The 18,258-nt window shown below is 45.2% G+C and overlaps 1 protein-coding gene across 6 annotated transcripts in view; it reads left to right on the top strand.

The window, feature by feature from the left end:
- PLB1 (phospholipase B1) overlaps positions 1-18,258 on the top strand; it is a 169,512-nt gene that overhangs the window by 57,255 nt on the left and 93,999 nt on the right. For all 6 annotated transcript variants that reach the window (XM_032497269.1, XM_032497271.1, XM_032497272.1 and 3 more), the window contains 5 exons: positions 11,932-11,993; positions 13,247-13,319; positions 14,469-14,527; positions 17,260-17,300; positions 17,870-17,913. In XM_032497269.1, coding sequence (XP_032353160.1) covers positions 11,932-11,993; positions 13,247-13,319; positions 14,469-14,527; positions 17,260-17,300; positions 17,870-17,913 — 279 coding nt within the window. The remainder of the gene's footprint in view (positions 1-11,931; positions 11,994-13,246; positions 13,320-14,468; positions 14,528-17,259; positions 17,301-17,869; positions 17,914-18,258) is intronic.

Genomic DNA, 18,258 nt, shown 5'->3' on the forward strand with positions numbered 1-18,258 from the left:
AGAGTGGGAAAGCTTGATGGTGAAAAGCAGGAAGGCTTGGGGTCGGGGTGCTTTGATTGGCAGCTGTTGCTATGGGAAGCTAGCTGAAGGCGGCTAACTAGAAATGAGGCATCTTAGGTGATTCATTTGGGGAAGATACTTGGCTTTCTCTGGTTGGTCCTGAGTTGGAAGCAGGGAAAAAAATAGGGGAGCTGCAGTCCTGACTGTTTCAGGCTGATTGCCACAGGGAACAGGGGTGGCGGGGGGGGGGGGCTTCCTTGCCTGCCTACTCCTGTGGGTCAGAGTTCTAGTGTCCTCTCTGGTCTGGCCATTGTCTCTCTCTAGTCTCTCCATTTCTAAAAGTTTTTAACCTTTTCTGCTTTGAGCTCTTTATGTCTACTTTAAGACCTTATCTTCAGGACCCCAAGGCAGGAGATGTTATCCTATATTTCCTCCTAAAAACTACACATTTGCTTTTCTCACTTGGTTCTTTGTAAAGACATCTGGGACTGATTTTTGTGACTAGTGTAAGAGGAGGGCCCAATCTGATGTTTTTTCATGCAGATACCTGGTTGCCTCAGCACCATTTATTAAAAGTCAGTTGCTTCCTCACCGCTCTGAAGAGCCTCCTCTTTTCGTATATAAAGGATTCATATGGGCTTGCATCTGTTTTAAAACTCTATTCTGCTTTATTAGTCCCTTTGTTTATCCCTGTGCCAAAATCACACTGTCTTAATTCTATAACTTTATAGTAAGTTTTATTATTTGGGAAAAACAAGTCTTTCTATTTTGTTTTTCTTGAGAAATGACTTGGCTTTGAACTTCCATATAAATTTTACTACTTGTCAATTTCTACTCCCCCTAAAAACCTGTTGAGCTTTTGATAGAAATTGCTTTTAATTCTATGAATCAAGTCGGGGAAAATAGAGTTTATAGTTTTCTCTGAGGCCTCGCATATATTTTGTTAAATTTATTCTTAGCTATATAATATTTTTGTTGTCAGAGAAATGGAATGTTAAATTGTTATTTTGAAAATGTTATTGGTCTATAGAAATAAATTTTTTAAAATTTTGAACCAATTGAACTTATAAATTTGAATAAGTTATCTATATATCCTTTTGGATTTTCTGTACACATAATCTGCCAAGAATGAGAGTTTGGTTGCTCTCTTTTCAACCTGTGTACCTTTTCTTTCTTTTCCTCACATGCTGGCTGGTCCCTCCCCTACAATTTTTCATGGAAGTGGTGGTTGGAGGCATTCTTACTTTATTCCCAAGTTGAAAAGGAAAGTGTTGAATGTTTCTTCAGTAAGTGTGAGGTTTGCTACAGGCTTTTCTGTAGATACTCTTTATGACACTAGGAAGGTTCTCTTTTATTCCTAATTTGCGAAGAGGTTTTAAAAAAAAATCATGAGTGGGAGTTGAATTTTATTTAATACTTTCTCTGCACTTACTGAGATGATTGCCTAATTTACTCCTTTAACCTGCTAATGTGGTGAATTAAATTCATTGACTTCATTCTTTTGTTCATTTTTCCAGCCGTTGGTTGTTAGATTCACCAAAGACCACACGTTGCGTTTGCTTGTGCTGCCTCTTTAACCCCTTTTAATCTAGAATAGTTCTTTAGACTTTTTTCTTTTTTTCTTTATTCTATGTCCTTGAAAAACTGAAGCTGGCTTTTTTGGTGTGCATTTCAATTTGGATTTGTCCAAACTGTTTCTCCATTACTAGAATCAGATAAAGCTCTTCAGGCAAAGAAGATTGTACTGTGTCCTTGATTTGCCACATTTGGGGATACAGGTGATATTAGCAAATATTAGCAAATATTTGAATTAGTGGTATTAAATTTGATAATTTGCTTAAGGCAGTGTCTGCCAAATTTCTCCCTCATAAAAGTACCTTCGCCCATGTGATTTATAAGTATGTGTAGGGAGATACTGTGATACCATGTGACTGTTCTTGTACCCGATGGCTTTAGCATCTACTGATGATTCTTGCCTGAATTATTATCATAGTGAACATAGAATGGTGATTTTTAAATGTCTGTCATTCCTTCTACTATTGGTAGTTGGTGTTCCTCCATAAAAATATTCTCTTCTCTTCCCATTCTTTTTTATATTAGAAAGATAAAACCTAAATGGACTTATGGGGTTTTTTATCAGTCAGTATGTCATAATCCAGTGCTCTCATTATTAATTTTGATGCTCGACTTTTTACCAATTTGACCAGTAGCATCCCCTTCAAGGTGACTCCTGTTTCCCCATCAATTTTTAAGCACTTTTCTAACTTACTGGAACAAGTAATTCCAGGCTAATCTATTTTCCCCTACCCTAGCCGTGCAGTTAGCAATATCTTTAAAGTGCCAATTGATAGGGGATTTTATTTAGAAACCAAGATTCGGGTGCTAGGGGTGTTCTTTGCTGCTAAAGTGTCATTATGTCTAAGCTCTCTCAGTGGACATAGCCAAGAAATATAGTTTTCTTTTTAAAAAGATGAATTTATACAGTTCTCTCTAATTTTAGTTAGAATTAAGATTTTATCTTCTTCCCCTATTTCTGATTTGTATTGTCTTTATCCTACAGTGCATACCAGGGTTACAAAAACATTGATAAATTTATTCATTTGCTGAATCCTACAATACATATAACACAATCCTGCAAGTAGTACAATAATACCACCACCACAGACAAATGGAGTTCAAAATTTCTTTGCTGTTTTTTTTTTTTTTTTTCGTCTTTAGAATATATTCCCCTCAGGATGTATAATCAAAATACTTTGTTCGAAGTCACTTGGATTAATTCTTTTGCCTTTGTTTTCTCTGAATGGTTATGTTATCTATTTGACAAGTAGTTTGTATTCAGTTATAGAGTTTCTCCCATTCTTGTTGATTTTACTTTATTTTTTGAATACGTAAAACATTAACATAGATCCAAAGTCAAAACTATATGAAAAGATGGACTCGGAGAAGCCCATGCCCGTCCCCAGTCCTTCCATCCCATTTCCACCCATCCCTGTAGATGACCAATTTCATTATTTTCATACCTTTCCTATGTTTCCGTTTGCAAATATATGTTATTATTTTTAATTCCTTCTTACACAAAGATAATATCCTATAAACATTTTTTGTATCTTGATTTTTTTTCACTTAACAATATATCCTAAAATTACACTATATCTGTCTAGAGATCTTTTTATTTTTTTCCAACTGTAGGCTATTCCCTTGTGTACCATGTATATTCAACCAGTCTCCCAATGTGGGCATTTAGTTGTTCCCAGTATTTTGTTATTTTAAGTAAGGCTGTCATAAACAACTGTGTATATATGTCTTTTTCATGTTGTTGGAGGTGTAACTTAGTCTTTAGTCTTTTGTGAATTAATCTTGCTCAGCATTTGTAGTGTGTCTTGAATCTGTGGCTTAATATCTTTTATCAGTTTTAAAAATTTCCCGGCTAATATCTCGTGAAATATTTGCTCCTACTCCGTTATTTCTGTCTTTTCTTTCTGTAGTGCTGATGACATGTTTGTTTTTCTCGCTTTATGTGCCATGTCTCTTAGCCTCTCTTCCAGCTTTACATCTTTTTGTCTTTCTATACTACATTCTGAGTAATTCATTATGACACACATCCTAGTTTGTGCATTTTTCCAGTTGTGTCTAATTTGCCATTAAACCTAGTCATTGAAGATTTTGAAAATTAGGTTATTTTTTAAATTTAATTTACATTTCATTTTTTACCAAATTTGCATTGTTACTTTTAAAAATAATTTTGTGTTCCTATAAATATCCTCATTTGTCTCTTTTTTTTAAACATAGTAGTTTTATAATTTTTGTCTGATAATTTCAGGATCCAAAGTCTTTGATCTATTTCTGTTCTGTTTTCTTCTGCTAATACTTGCTCCTGGATACCTTGTTTGTTTATGTGCTTGGTTATTTTTTTTTTAATGTGTGATGCTTTGGCTCCTTGAAAAATTACTTGTGAGACTCTTTGAGGCTTAGAATGGAGATGCCTGTCTTCAGAGACTATATAAACATCATGTGCCAGGCACTTGGGACATTACCATTTGAGGATCACTTCAAACTAAATTCATGGTGTGAGATTCCCTAGAACAGCCAAGCCCCATGCTAAACACTGAGCATATAGAACAGCTTCCTTTTAAGAGGGATGTACTATTCTCCCCATTTTACAGATAAGAAAACTGAGACTCAGAAGTTAAATAACTTTTGCCCAAGCTCATCCAGCTAATTAAGCACGGGAGCCAGAATTCAGTCCTGAGTCTGAGTTGAGAGCCAGGGCCTTTCACCACCTCCTTGCATTACAATAGAGCCCAAGGGAGGAAAGAACCAAAACAGGGGATTTTTGCTTGAGCTTTTAAATGGGCTCAACAAAAACCAGGTGAAAACAGGCTTCGGTTTAGAAAACTGAAACCTCACTATCTCAGAATACAATGGCTAAAGCAAGTTGGCAAGGAATCTAATAAAATACAAGCTTTTGCTAGAATTTCATTTTCCTGGCGTGGGCCAGAAGTTCCCCCGGAGACTGTCACACCTGTGAGTGAAAACTCTTGCCTTGGTAACACACCCATGCCAGGCCTGCCACTGCAAAACCGAAGGTGGGAACCGGGTAAACCCATTGTGTAAGGAAAGGAATGCCTCTTTCATTATTACAACAAGGAAAACTTGTCAAGGTTTATTTCACAAGGGCCTAGAGTCCTTCCTGGAGGTTGCCAGTCCAGCCTTCTAGAAATACTCTCTCCCCAAATCAGAGTAGAAAGCAGCGTTGATGAACTTCTTGTGGCCCAAGTCCTTCCAGTTGTGGACAGAGCTGAGGGGTGGGGGTGCAGGCAGGGAACTTGCTTGAGTCACCTGTGTAGCCGCTGGCAGAGTTCCATCCCTGGAACTCTGGTGTCAGACTCTCCTCTGCGTCAGATGCCTGAATCTCCACCCCATCTCCATCCCTGCTGCAGCTCACTCACTTGCTTCCAAATTCCTGTTCTGAGCAGCAAGCACAGGGGGATTTTTCTCTGGGGGCTCAGGAGCCCTGCTTTCCTGGGATGTCATCTGCACCTTGTAGATTTTTAGGATTTTATTGTCAATCATCATTTTCATCAAGTTGCATTTTGGCTGCTGTCAGTTAACTGTCTGAGCACCCTTCTAAGAACCTGAGTTGGGCTGAGCCTGGCTGGGAGATAATAAACCAAATGTGAGGAACCCTCTGGGGAGAGAGAACTGATCTGCATAAAATCACTGGAGGAGAATTAAGTACCAAAATAGGTGCAAGTAGCTGTAATAAAAGCAACAGGATTCGGAGAACTGGGAGATGAATGTGGGCTGGAGAAGTTTCACGTGGGAGGTGAAACTCGATTGAGTGCTAGAGGATGTGTGGGATTAAGACAAAGCCAGAGGAACAGGGAGGGCATGCAGATGGGGGTATAACATACCCAAAAGCAAAGTCAGGGCTCAACATGGCAGAGCTGAGCAGCAGGGAGCAGGCCTGTTGGACTGGTGTGAGGGGTGGTATTGGAGGAGGTGATGACTTGGGTAAAGTGGGATTTTGAAATCCCTGGATGAGAACAAGAGAGATTATCATGGGGTCTTTTGGCTTGAAGAGACTTCTAACATGATTTAATCCAAACCTTTTACTTTACATTTTAAAAAACTGAGCCCTCTGGAGGTTAAGTGACTGGCTCAAGATCATGTAGCAAGCCTAAAATTTGGAGTTGCTGTCGTGGGAAGTGGGAACTATTGAGGTTCTTCAGCGAGGAAATGTCCTAGTGCAAGGGGTATTTTGGGCAGAATGAGCCTGCTGGCTTCAGATATCAAAGGTCTTGAGTCAAGAGAGGCAACATGCTGGTGAATCTGTGTGCCTGGCTCCAAGAAAGAGGCCCAGCAAGGAGTTTGCTGGGCTCTGGAGAGGCCAAGTGCTTTTCTCCTGAGTTAGGCATCAAGTTCCTCTTGCATTCTTGCATCTCGGGGAGAAGCAGTGGTCCTCAGGCAATGCTCCCTTCTTCCTGCCAGAACCTCCCAGTTGCCTCCAGGAGGAGACCTTCCTGATGGGGGAGACGTGAGGCCCCCACACAGTTCCCTGCAATCCCCTTCCTGTTGGAGCTGGCTAATCATTGCTTCTGCTCCCATCCAGCTTTGGGGGGCCCCAGTCCCCTTTAAATTCTGGCCCATGGTGGCTGAGACAAAGCTGGAGTTCGAGTGATCATGGAGATTAGTGGAGGAGGGGTCAGGTCTCTGACCTGCTACTGCCCACATATCACTCAGTCACGTTCACCACGGGACCCTATTCTTTGGGTTGTTCCTTCCTGGCTCTGCCTCAGTTGTTCCTAAGAGGAAATCGACAAAAATATAATCTAAAAGAGAAGCATTTCTTGTCTGAGGTCACGCAGTGAGCCAAGGACCAAACCTCAAGGCAACTTTGAATGTGCTCTCTCCTGGTAGGACTGCTCCCTAGAAGCTTCTTCCCTCCCTTGGGGCACAAGATGTATGATGTCGGGCATTGGATGGGCATCAGAGACGGAGACAGGAGGGGGCATTTGTCTCTGTCTGGAATGGAATCTGTAACAGCTGTCTTCCCGTGGTTGTCTGCACAAGACATGGCTATTTAAAGAATGGTGGTTTGGGACTTCCCAAATCATCACTAATTTTTTTTATAATCTCATTAGAGTAGCAGTTGTGTCTACCCAAAAGTTGTCATTGTGTTAACCCTGCATCATTCTCTGACATCCTGATGATAAATCTGGATTGACTGATGGGCAAGGGCAGCTGAAAATACTGTTCTTGTAGATGTGGGAAAGGAATACATTTCCATACGTTGGGAACTCAGGCTGTAGAACAGCACATATAACATAAGCCTTTGCAGGCCAGACTAGGTTAGGGAGGCTCAAGTTTCACATGTGGCCTTTAGTAACTTGCTGAGTGGTCTTTGGTGAGTTTGCTAACCTCTCTGGGTCTTAGTTTGCTGAGATATTAAACAAGATGGTCTCAAAGATCTACCCACATCGGCCATTCTTGAATTCTAAGACAGAGGTCAGTCTAGCTACCGCAGAAAGAGTCTCTGGCCCTTGGGGTCACCTTCCCTGACTGTGCCTTGTGACTACCGAGCACCATGCTGATGGAAGGACCCTCACAGCCTGTGCTCCTCAGAGCACCACTGGTGCAGGAGCAGCACACAAAATGCCCTGTGGTTTCTGACACAGCCCCCTCGGGTAGTCGTGGGCAGTGACGGCTCATAGGTCCACAGCAGCATCCCACAGGCCCAAGGTGTGACTGGGGATGAGCTGCTGCAGGAAAGGACAGAAAAACCCCAAAGACCTGCTTATGGCCCTAAACAGTACAGTAGATGAACCCTGGCTGACTTGGACCCCCCACTCCCCCAGGTCCCCAGGATGGCTCACTGGTTAGTGGATGGCAGTGCCAGTGCGAGTCTGGACCCTTCCCTTGCCGATGTGGTCTGTGTGAGCTGGTGGAAGTCACCTGGCCTCCCTGAGCCTGTAAACATGCCAACGGTATCATAAATCCTGCATCTGCTTACCCTTTAGGGTTGCTGTGAGAGTATTACACTTTCCAAAGAGCCCTCAAATTTAATATACACTGAAGAGTGGCTTTAATTCCATGTGTTGGCCTTGGCTGTCTTCCCCACTGCCCAGGGCATGCGCCTTCCTTTCATCCAGGGACACAAGTCACCCCGAGCCTGTGTACAGCCTCCACTATTCACCCAGCACTTTCCTGTTCTCCCAACAGCCCCGTGAAGAAGGCTAAGGTTCTGCATATTAGTCTGTGTGTAGAGTGGGGAATGAACACAGAGTTGCAGCCAATTCTCAAGTTTCTCTTCACTTTAACTTCATATGGGGCTCTTGCAGGTCTTCCCAGCACACACACAGATTTCCCGCCAGCCGGGAATACGTGAAGAGCGTATCTCAGCCCTGCTCTTTCCTCCTCCTCATGTCTGGATTGCCCCACTGAGAATCCCATGGGTTCACGCCTCGCCCCACCTGGGAACAAAGCATCAGGCTAATGAAGCTGCAGATAGTATCCATTTGTTCCCACATTAGGCCACCTCTTTTCATTGTCTATCGTCCCCTTTGGTTTTCTCTCTCATGGTTTCTGTTTATTTGGTGTTGTCTCCTGGCAATTTTTTAAAAATCGGAAGCTGGGCGTTGTATATGAAAGATTATATAATTCTATGTTCTAGATGGTGATATCTTTCCTCCATAAAGGCTTTGCTTTTGGCAAGCAGTTAGGTAGGGGCAGATCACCCTAATCTAATATTGGGAATCAAACTCACTCAAAGGTGGGCTTCAGTCTTTTTGGAGACTGGTCTATTTCCACATTACCCTTCTTCCAAGGGTCTAGTTCTCTGAAGTTTCAACTAAGAGCCTGGGACACTCACCAGGGCCCCTCCTCCTTGATGAGCACTGGACTCCCCTGCTTCCCCCAGCTCCATGGAGCTCCCTGAAGCTCTGCTCAGCATATTAACCACTTACCTGCTGATTCCTGTCACCATGATTTGGCAAAAGTTTCAAGGGCAAAAGCAGCATCAAATGTTGGGCTCACTCTCTTCATTTTCCTTTTCCCTGGCTCTTGACCCCTTAAGTTCATGGTGCCTTCATGACTCTCAGCAGATGGGCACACACACACATGTATGCACACAGTGTGGAAGTACATGATAGAATGTTTGCAGAGGGAAAAATTAGGGCCAGAAGATTCTATAATGACTGCAGGGAAAGATATCTATCGTCTTCAAAAACCACCTCTTTTGAAACTCTTTAAAATATTTTAGATTTCGAGTCAGCAGGTAGGAGCTGTCAATCCAGCCCCACCTCTCTAAAGAAGATTTTAACTTTTGTGGCTATAAAATTGTACTAATGATGACATCTATCTCTCTGGCTTGTTTTGATAATGAAACAACAGCGCTTTTCATCAAAATCAACACATTTCAATATACGCTTTGTACAGGCAGTGGGCTAGATCTTCCGCTTATAGTATTCAATTTTTTTTTAATGTATAAACTATAGAATACAAGCATATCCATGGTCATAAAAATCTTTTCTTTTTTTAAAGTAAAATACTATTTGTAGCAGGGACCAAAGCCTTTCTTTGAGGAGCATTTCTTTTTTCTCTCTCATACTTAAAGCCTGGAGGACTAGGAGGTGTGCTGAATGGGACATTTAAGACCACGGGAGAGGTACCTGCGTTCCTCTAGTTGTGAAGGTCCTGGCAAAGCCCAGTGAGGGGCTGTGATGGTGGCAACCAGCCTGGTGATCTAGAGGTAGGTCCCAGGCTCCCATGTGGGATGCCTGGGGCCAAGGGCTATTGCCGATCACCAGAGATGCCATCTTCCCACTTTGCCTTGATGACCTCTTTTCAGTGGTATCTAGATCAGGCATTGGTTGGCAAACAGTGGTCCATGGGCCAAATCTAGGCTTCTGCTTCTTTTTGTATGCCCTGTGAGCTAAGGATGATTTTTACATTTTTAGGTTCATTTTTTCACATTGACGTCTAGTTACTCCAGCACCATTTGTTGAAAAGACAGTCTTTTCTCCATTGTGTGGCCTTTGCACTCTTGTCAAAGATCAGTAGGCTCTATTTATGTGGGTCTGTTTCTGGGCTGTCTCTCTTGTCCCATGAATCTGTTTGTCTGATCTTCTGTCAATACCACCCTGTAGCTTTATAAGAAGTTTTGAAGTTGGGCACTGCCAGGCCTCTGAGTTTGTTCCTCTCCTTCAATATTCTGTTGGCTATTCTGGGGCTTTTGCCTCTCCATGGAAACTTTAAAAGCAGTTTGTTGACATCCACAAGTGGGTTTTCAAATGGTTGAGAAAAATAGAAAGGTATTTTGTGGCGTATGAAAATTACATAAAATTCAGACTTGTCTCCATAAAGTTAATTTGTTTGCATATTATCTTTGGTGGCTTTCACAGGACAGCAGCAGGGCTGAGTAATTGTGACAGAGACTGTATGGTTTGCAAAACCTAAAATACTGACTGTCTGGCCCTTTACAGAAGGCCTTTGCCAATCCCTGGTCTAAATCTTAGGCTGTGACTTACACTTAGTTTGTTGGTTCTGAGCACGGCCCACGGAGCCAGACTGCTGGTTTCGAACCCTGCCATTATCCTTTGCTAACTGTGTCACCTTTAAAATGCCACTTACCCTTCCTGGGCCTGTCTTTTAACTGTCAAGTGGGGATAATAGCATTTATCTCATAGAGTTGTTGTAAGAATTAAATTAATTATTTCATGTAAGTGCTTAAAACAGGGCCTGGTACCTAGAAACTTCATACATGCTACCACATACATTTTTATCCTGGCTTAAAAAGAATGTTACAAAAATGGTCCCAAATCTCTGCCCTGCTAATTCGTCTACCCTGTTACTCCCAGAGTGATGATCATCTTAAAATACACCCTAACACTTGACTCTACAGAGACCGGTCACAGCTCCCTGTTGCTCTTGGGGTAGCCTGGCATTCACAGCTCCACAGCCCAGCTGCCATCTCTCTCTGCAGCCTTGTCTCCCCTCCCCTCCCCTCCCCTCCCTTCCCCTCCAGTTACAAACCCTGTGCTCCAGCCCTTCCCAGTGCTTTGTGCTTGTCCACACCCCTGGGCCCTCCCATCCTGTAACTCTTTCTGTCCAGAAAGCTTTGTTCTGGGGATTTTAAAAGGGTCACTGAGACCTGGGGGCAGGTTATAGCCATCATTCGTGTTATAAGGTCCAACATGGAAATCAGTGCCTGATCTCACCATGGGCATGAACTGGAAATATATTCATGTTCCTCGTGAAACTTCAGATGGATTGTTTTCAGGGTCAAAAAGTAAGGCTGCAGAAGAAGGCTGGGGTGGAAAAGAAATCAAGCTGTTCCCCCCAGGTCAGGCCTCCCTCTGGCCTTGTCTGTTGCTGTCTGGGGGTCCCTGCATGGTATGCCCTTACAGGGAGTGTGTACCCTGGACAGAAAACTGGGTGGAGAGAAGCCAAAGGAGGCAAAGGAATCAGACCTCTGATTCCATATCAGTGTCATGTTTCATGAAGCTGTTGAAAGTAAGCATCACGATCATGTAACAATGGGAAGAAAGCTCATGATACAACATTAAAGGGAGCTTGTAGGATACAAAATTGCATCAGCATTGGTTACTCCTGAGTGAGAAGTGTGACTGATCAGGAGCCTGATGGACACGAGGGTGTGAACACGTGAAACCACTCTTGGTTGTAGGGGTGATGGCACTGTGAGTGGGGTTTTGATTCCTTTAGGGGAGTGCTATTATTGTACTATACTATTATTTATGTATTTAAAAATCTAAATGTTTGATGGGAGAACTCATAAAATGATTCTTTAAATGTATGCAAAGTTAAAAAAAAAATGCCTTAAAAGACTGGCCCAGTGTTAGCTGGGATGAGAGCAGTGTCTTTGCCATCTCCCCACCTACTTTTCTTCCCTTCACCTTACTTTCACTAAGACCCCTCAAGACAGCCCCTGTCCAGCCATTATGTACAGTCTTGGCTGCTGGGAATGCCATGATTAGCTCTTCTCCAAAGCTTATACCACCATTCAGGCTATTTCAGAATATCCTTTACCTTCCCTGATTTGTCCTGGATTCCTGAACAACAGCAACTATTTGTCCAACATTATTCTCCTCAAGAGTTCTACCCTTTGCCAGGAACCAATAAAGGAATTGGTGATAATGTGCCCATAAGTGATGTAGGGTTATTCCTGATCTCTCCCAGATAACACTTTTGCTTTACAACCCGGGGCTTCTGCCTTAATAGGCTGCGTTAATGGAAGCAGTGTCCCCAGCAATGAAGGTGAACCTTGGAGGAATGGTACCCGGGCTTTCCTAACACAAGGGATATTATTGAGCAAGCCACATAGGTAGGGCTGGGAGGAAGGGCATGAAAGCTGCAAATATGATGGGAGTTAATTCCAGCTGGATAACCTGAACTATTTTTGCTTTCTTTTAGGAAGCACCCAGGCCCATACCTCTCCTGGAGAGAATGCATTGGAAGACCAACTATGGCCGGAGGTCAGGGCTTTGTCCTCATGGGTCAGGGAGTGAGTTCCCCTCTAGAGGGTGAATCTAAGTCTTGATGCAAGTTAGCAGGTCCCTCCCAGAGGCCTTGAGGGAACAGGCTGGACACGCTGCTTCCCTGGGGACAGTCGGGCTGCCTGGCAGAGCAGAGAGAGCATGAGTGTATCTCCTGGAATTTGGGGCTTTTCATCCCAGCAGACTGAGCAGGTGGTGCCCAGAAGTGTCCAGACAGAGTTACAAATGGGCTTGTTATCTCTCTGAGCCTTGAAGCAGATACTGTGAGTTATTTGAAGGCATCTGAGTGAGGTCTTCCCAGAACATCCACAAGATAAGAATTGAGAGTAAATGCTTTTATGTCTTACCGAAATCAGTAATTCATGAGAAATTAACTTGTGTCTCCTTGTGATAGAGAAAGGTGGTCAAGCAACTCAGTTCTGCATGTTTCCCCCATTGGAGCATCTCCCCTTTCACTCTCAATTCTGGGGAGAGAACATGTGATTTCCCTTCCCAGAGCCCTCCATGTGATTTTGCAACAGAGGCGGCTCTGGATTTGCAGGGGCATCTGAGGAGGCTCAGTGGCCTTGAGGATCCGAGCACTGGTCACCCAGTCCCTCCTCTGCTCTCAGCAGCCCGTCTGGGCTTAGGATATGTGCTGGCCCAGTGAGGACATGAGAGTCTCCTGGTTTCCACTTTATCCAGTTACCAGCAGCAAATAAACAGAATGCCTCCTATACCTGCTCTATAAATAATCAAATTTAAAGAGGGAAAGTAGATAATACAAAAAATATAATAGCATAGAATAGATTTGGTAACTTTTTAGTCCAGATATGCTGGGTCTCTTGATGATTTCTTTTCATATTGTAGTGAAATACACATATAAAATTTACCAGTTTTGAGTGTACAGTTCAGTAGTGTTAAGTATATTCACATTGTTGTGCACCCATCACCACTATCCATCTCCAAAACTTTCTTGTTATCCCAGTAGTTGGTTTTTGTTTTCTATCATCCTCCCTCCCTCTCCATTCTACTGTTCTTACCTGCCACCTGCTACAATCATTGCCAGTAGACACATGCCCCATTTTGCTGGGTGAATTGGGTATAGGGTTAGAAGAACATAACTATGGACGATTGGTGCTTCTGGATTCTGAGCCTAGACAGAACAAGGACATGGTCATTTCTGTACCAAGCTTTCAGGACCTGCAGGATTTCCGTACACGGCAGTTGATGTTTCTGATGTCTGGTTTCAGTGGCAGACCTCGAAGAGTCTTCCATTCTCGTGCAACCCACGGAAGTCAGGATCCGAAGTGCCTTCTAACTCAGGTACGTGACCCTGAGCCATGAGCTAGAAAGGCCAGAGTCCTCTCTCTGGTGTGGCCAGCAGAGGCTCCAACCACTCTCCTCTTGCACTCTTTGGTCATTCAGGTCCTCATTCTTCCCCATCCTTAGTCCTTCAGCCTCCTCTTTTGTCACCCTCAGTCATTTCTATGGAGGGACAGAGCCCAACACACCACTCAGAGATAAAACCAACATGGGCCAGCAGTGGTTTGCCTGGGTGAGGGTGACCTCCGGGAGCTCACCTGCAGGTGGGTGGACCATGTCACAGGAGCTGTGGGTTGGAGCTTGGTCACTCACATGCCTCCCCTAATCCTACAGTGTAGCCATAGTGGCTGCCTAGACATATTTTTCCTAAAATGGGCTAGGTTTGCCTAATGCCTGGATGCTGTGACCATTACTCCTGAGCTGGTCCTCTGCTCCAGCTGCATCATTGACCATGTTCAATGGCCTTGTTTATGTCTGCATTGTAATAATTTGCCAGGGTTTCCAGCTAAGCATACTGTTCTTACTATTCTGCTATGTAAGGCGTGTGGGTAGAAAAAGAAATCGCCATACTTCTTAGGAAGTGGCTTCTTTAGGAGGCCGCAGGAACGTGACCAAGGAGTATGTCAGTGGTTTCTAGGGAGACTTAATTCTAAGAATGCCAGTGGCCCAGGCGGGTTGGAGGTTTCTCGCTGTGCCATCTGCATGCAGCTTGATCTGGCGTTTCTGTGTGTTCACAGGCTTGGAGTGCTGTTCTCTGGCAAATCTTCAAGCTAACGTGATAACATGATGCCTTTTGAACCCAGATGGTTTTCCTTTTGATGTGTTGCTCTCTTATTACTAATGGTGGCCCAGAGCAGAAAGAGGGCCAGGAGAGGGAAATAAGGGCCATGAGTGACCTTCCACGGGACATGTATTTGGAGATCTTGAGTTCAGTTGACAACATGATCTCCAGAGAGGAGTAAACTTCTTTCAAGCTGGGCTCCCAGCAACTGCCTGGTTTCCAGCTTTGCACTTCCACGGCGGCAGACTCAACCTCAGAGGCTGTCCTCGGGCCGGGGGACAGGTGTCTGCTTCTCCCATTTGGTGACCTTGGCTCACATGGTCCGGGATGTAGCTCTGACCTTCCTCCATGGGTTCCTGTCTTTGCAGTCCACTCTCTGAGACCTTCTGATATTAAATTTGTGGCAGCCATTGGCGATGTGGAAACTGTGAGTATTTCAAGGAGATGGAGGTGGGAGGGAGGATCTGGGACTGGTGAGCCTCTGAATGAGCTCCTAGTAGCCAGGCAAGATGTTTAATTTTGGGAGAGAATATTCTCTTGAGCTGGAAAAATTCCAAAATCTAGGGTTCTGAGTTGTTTTAAATCAAACGAATGCCTCCCTTTGCATCAGGGTGAGGAAACTTTTGGAGTTTCTCATTAACAAGTTAAACCTGTTGATACATTAAGTCAAGGTCACACAGAATTTAAAAGTCATCTTCTAAACTTTCTGTTTATGAGATAAAGAACAAAAACGTCTTCTAAACTTTCTATTTATGAGATAAAGAACAAAAAATACACTCATCTTTGCTAAAGTTTTAAGTGGTATGATGTTATATGGTGAGGTAACAGGAAAAGAAATTGATAAGATGGATAAGAGAGGGGGTGAGCAGAAAGAGAAGAGGGTTGGAGAGCAGAGCGGACGGAACGCCAGTGTGATTCCCCAGTCAGTCCTGGCTCCCACCTGCCCTGGTCTTAGCAGAGTCTGGCAGCCCTGCTGCCCTCCAAGTCCAAGGAGCCCCCAGCTGAGAGGACCACTAATCAGGTATTCTCAGCTCCACCCCAGAGCCTGGCTGTACCTCCCACACCTGAACCTGGACACCCTCTCCTCCCCTCTCCAGTGTCTTCCTCCTACCTCTGCATACCACATCTCCATCCCACTGTCCTCCCGTGTCCCTGCTGCAGTCTGTACCCTCTGCAGCCTCAGCCCCTGCCCCTGCGCTCAGCCTGCCTCCTCGCTGCAAGCCCCAGCCCGCTACCCCAGGCACAGAGCTGGCTGTGGGTAAAGGGCAAGACCTCACATTAGAAACTGACCAGAGCCCAGTGAAATCGAGCAGCCAGGGCTCCCTGACCCTCGTTGTATTCTACCTGTGATGGCGGTGGTAAAACTGCACGTGTGACTGTGTGTATTGATGAGGGCGAAGGGGGAGGTTTACCAGTGGGAAGGATGTGAAAGGGGAGATGGGCGTAATGAGCAAAGAGGGTTCCTGTCGCGCGTAGCACGCCCACTTTGCCAAGCCTGTGTGTCCCTGCTTGCTGGCCGTTCCACTGCAGAGCCGGGAACGTGGGATGCTCACTGGAGGAGTCTCGAATTCTACCTTGGGCAGGGAGGTCTCCACGCCAAGTCAGGTTTCTAAAGTTAAACCAGTCAATGACTTTTGGTCCCAGCTCTGCAGAAGTTCTTCACACATGAATTATTCAGACCCCACAGCTCCTGCTGTCACTCACCTCACCCTTTCTCCGCCTGTGAGCCCGAGGCCCCGGGCGCGGGAAGATGGTTTCAGTCCATGATGGTCTCCCAGCCCCAGAATCATTGTCATTACACTGACGGGCACCTCAGCCTTCAGGATAAATCCTGAAAACACGATTCTTAGGAGGCTGCCTTCCTCTGTCTGCCCTGAGCGTCAGGTACCATGAACTTAGCCTGATTTTAATTTATAAAAGGCATCAGGCCAGGGAAAACATAATGGAAGACAGTGCAATTAAAAAGACAGAGGTCCAAAAGGTGGATGCTTTTGTCTTGAGTTCCTGGAGCTTTCCGTAGCCAAGGCACAATCACTTGCTTGCGACTGTGGCTGGCACTTACTTAATTGCTCTGGGCTTCCTTTCCCTCATAAACTTTAAAGATCAGATTCGTAAATGTTAAAATTCTTTTCAGATTAACACTTGGGATACCTGTTCAATATAAGAAAAAAATCGAAACATGTTACCTTTCCCTAGAAATTTTGCCTTTCAAGCCCCTCTTATTGGAGGACTCCATCCCAGTTAGAGGAAGGTAATGGTCAGCCTGCCCTCCCAAGGGGGCTCCAGAGGCGTGGCCCAGCTTGACAGGCTGACTGGCTGTCACGGGAGAAGGGTCGTTAAGGACAGGCAGGCCAGGTGTGGCAGTGTGGATACAGCATCACCTGTCACCACCACACCTGGAGACACTGTTCTCTGAGAATCTTGAGAGAGAGAATTTGTGTCTGAACCTGTGAAAGTAGCACAACTGGCAACAGCTGGTGCAGGCTCAGCGCTGTCTGTGTCCTGGGCACAATTCCAAGTGTCCCTAGGACCTCCCAGAGGACACTGTTCCCATGGTCTCACCTCAGCCCTATGACCAGGGAACCTCTCCAGCAGGGAGTGTCCTGTGTTAGCCAGCATTTACCAAGAAGATGATCAGAGACTTATTTTGTTCATTCAAAAAATAGTTACCGAGCGGGTATTTACTGAGCACTTATGGTGTGTCAGGTACTGTTCTAGGTCCAAGGAACATAGTCAAGGACAAAACAGGCACAAATTCCTGCCCTCGTGGTGCTTACACTCTAGGCAGGGGAGACAGACAATACACAAATAAATTTTAGATTATGGAAGGTCATAATAAAATAATCTCTTTCGTTTCTATGTAGGATGTTAATATTCCACATAGGTATATTTAAATCTAAGCTCTCCCACCTGGTTTTCTATTCAGAAGAAAATATTTAAACCTCCTATTGCTCTGAGTTCAGGCAACATGCTTTGGAGAAACCCTGACGTTCCTACTTCCCTCCCCCAGAAACGAACAAAGGCAGGTTTGGACTTTTTCAGGATCCATGGGTTCCCTCTTGTTGATGGAGGGGGGTGTCTGATAGGCACCTGGGGTCTCACAAGGACAGGCCGGCAGCCTTCCCTGGTGGGGCGGTTCACACCTTGTGTCTTTTCCAGCCTCCAGACTCAGGGACAGGCGACCTGGAGAAGCAAGAATGGTAATTGTCCCAGAACCAGAGCAAGCAGAGCCTCAGTTATCTGCTTCACCTCCCTGCTTCACTGACAGGGAAACCTGAGGGCCAGAGAGGAGACGCCTGCTCCAGGCCCCCTTACGAGCAGGTGGTGAGGGAGAACCAGGATGCAGCCTCCTGCCTCCACATCCAACCCTCCCCATTCCCGCCAAACCCCTGGGCCCTTCTGGGTGAATAAGGGAGGAAAGTGGGAAAAGGCTGAATGTGGGATCCCTGCTTCCTTCCACCATTCTCCTTGCTCTGCTGTGGGGGAAGCAAGCAGGGCTGGACCAGGATCAGGCTCCTCCTGCACTGGGGTCTGCATCCCCTTCCAACTGTGGACCAAACTAGAGAGGTGGGGAGAGGGTCCAGATGGAGCTGCTCACCCCATTTTGGTGACTCCATTGCCATCTGAGGTCTGTCTCCGGGAAGGATAAATCCGGAACCAGAGCAACGCTGAGCCAAAGCTTGTTCTGAAACAGACCACAGCAGGCAAGGGCAAGGGTTGGTAGGCGACAAATGCAGTCTGACAGTTGTGTGTTGGCTTCTGCTTGCAGGACTGAAGACAGGCCACCGCAGGCATGCATGGGCGTGGTGACTGGTGAGTTCTGTGTTTTCATGGCCAGAATCTAGATCGTCCCTGTCCCTCCTGACAGCAGCATTTTGGTTAATGTAGAAGATGTACCCTCTGGGCCCCCTCATTGCAGAGCCCAAGGAGGAAGGGAGAGGCATTCTAAGAGGACAGGTAGGGAGCGAGGGTATGAGAAGGCACGTACCCTGAATGGTGAAATGTGTCGGAGGGTCTCTGAGCGAAGAAAATCCAGGAGGCATTGGGTTAAGGTTAGGGGACAGGGGAGAGAGGTCAGGGGGTGGCTGGCCCGGAGTCCTGAGGCCCTTTCTTCCCCAGGACCCCAGGGGTGGACTTACCTCTGGGAAACTGTCCATC

The sequence above is a fragment of the Camelus ferus genome, chromosome 15 (assembly GCF_009834535.1).
Source record: "Camelus ferus isolate YT-003-E chromosome 15, BCGSAC_Cfer_1.0, whole genome shotgun sequence".
NCBI classification, from domain to species: domain Eukaryota; kingdom Metazoa; phylum Chordata; class Mammalia; order Artiodactyla; family Camelidae; genus Camelus; species Camelus ferus.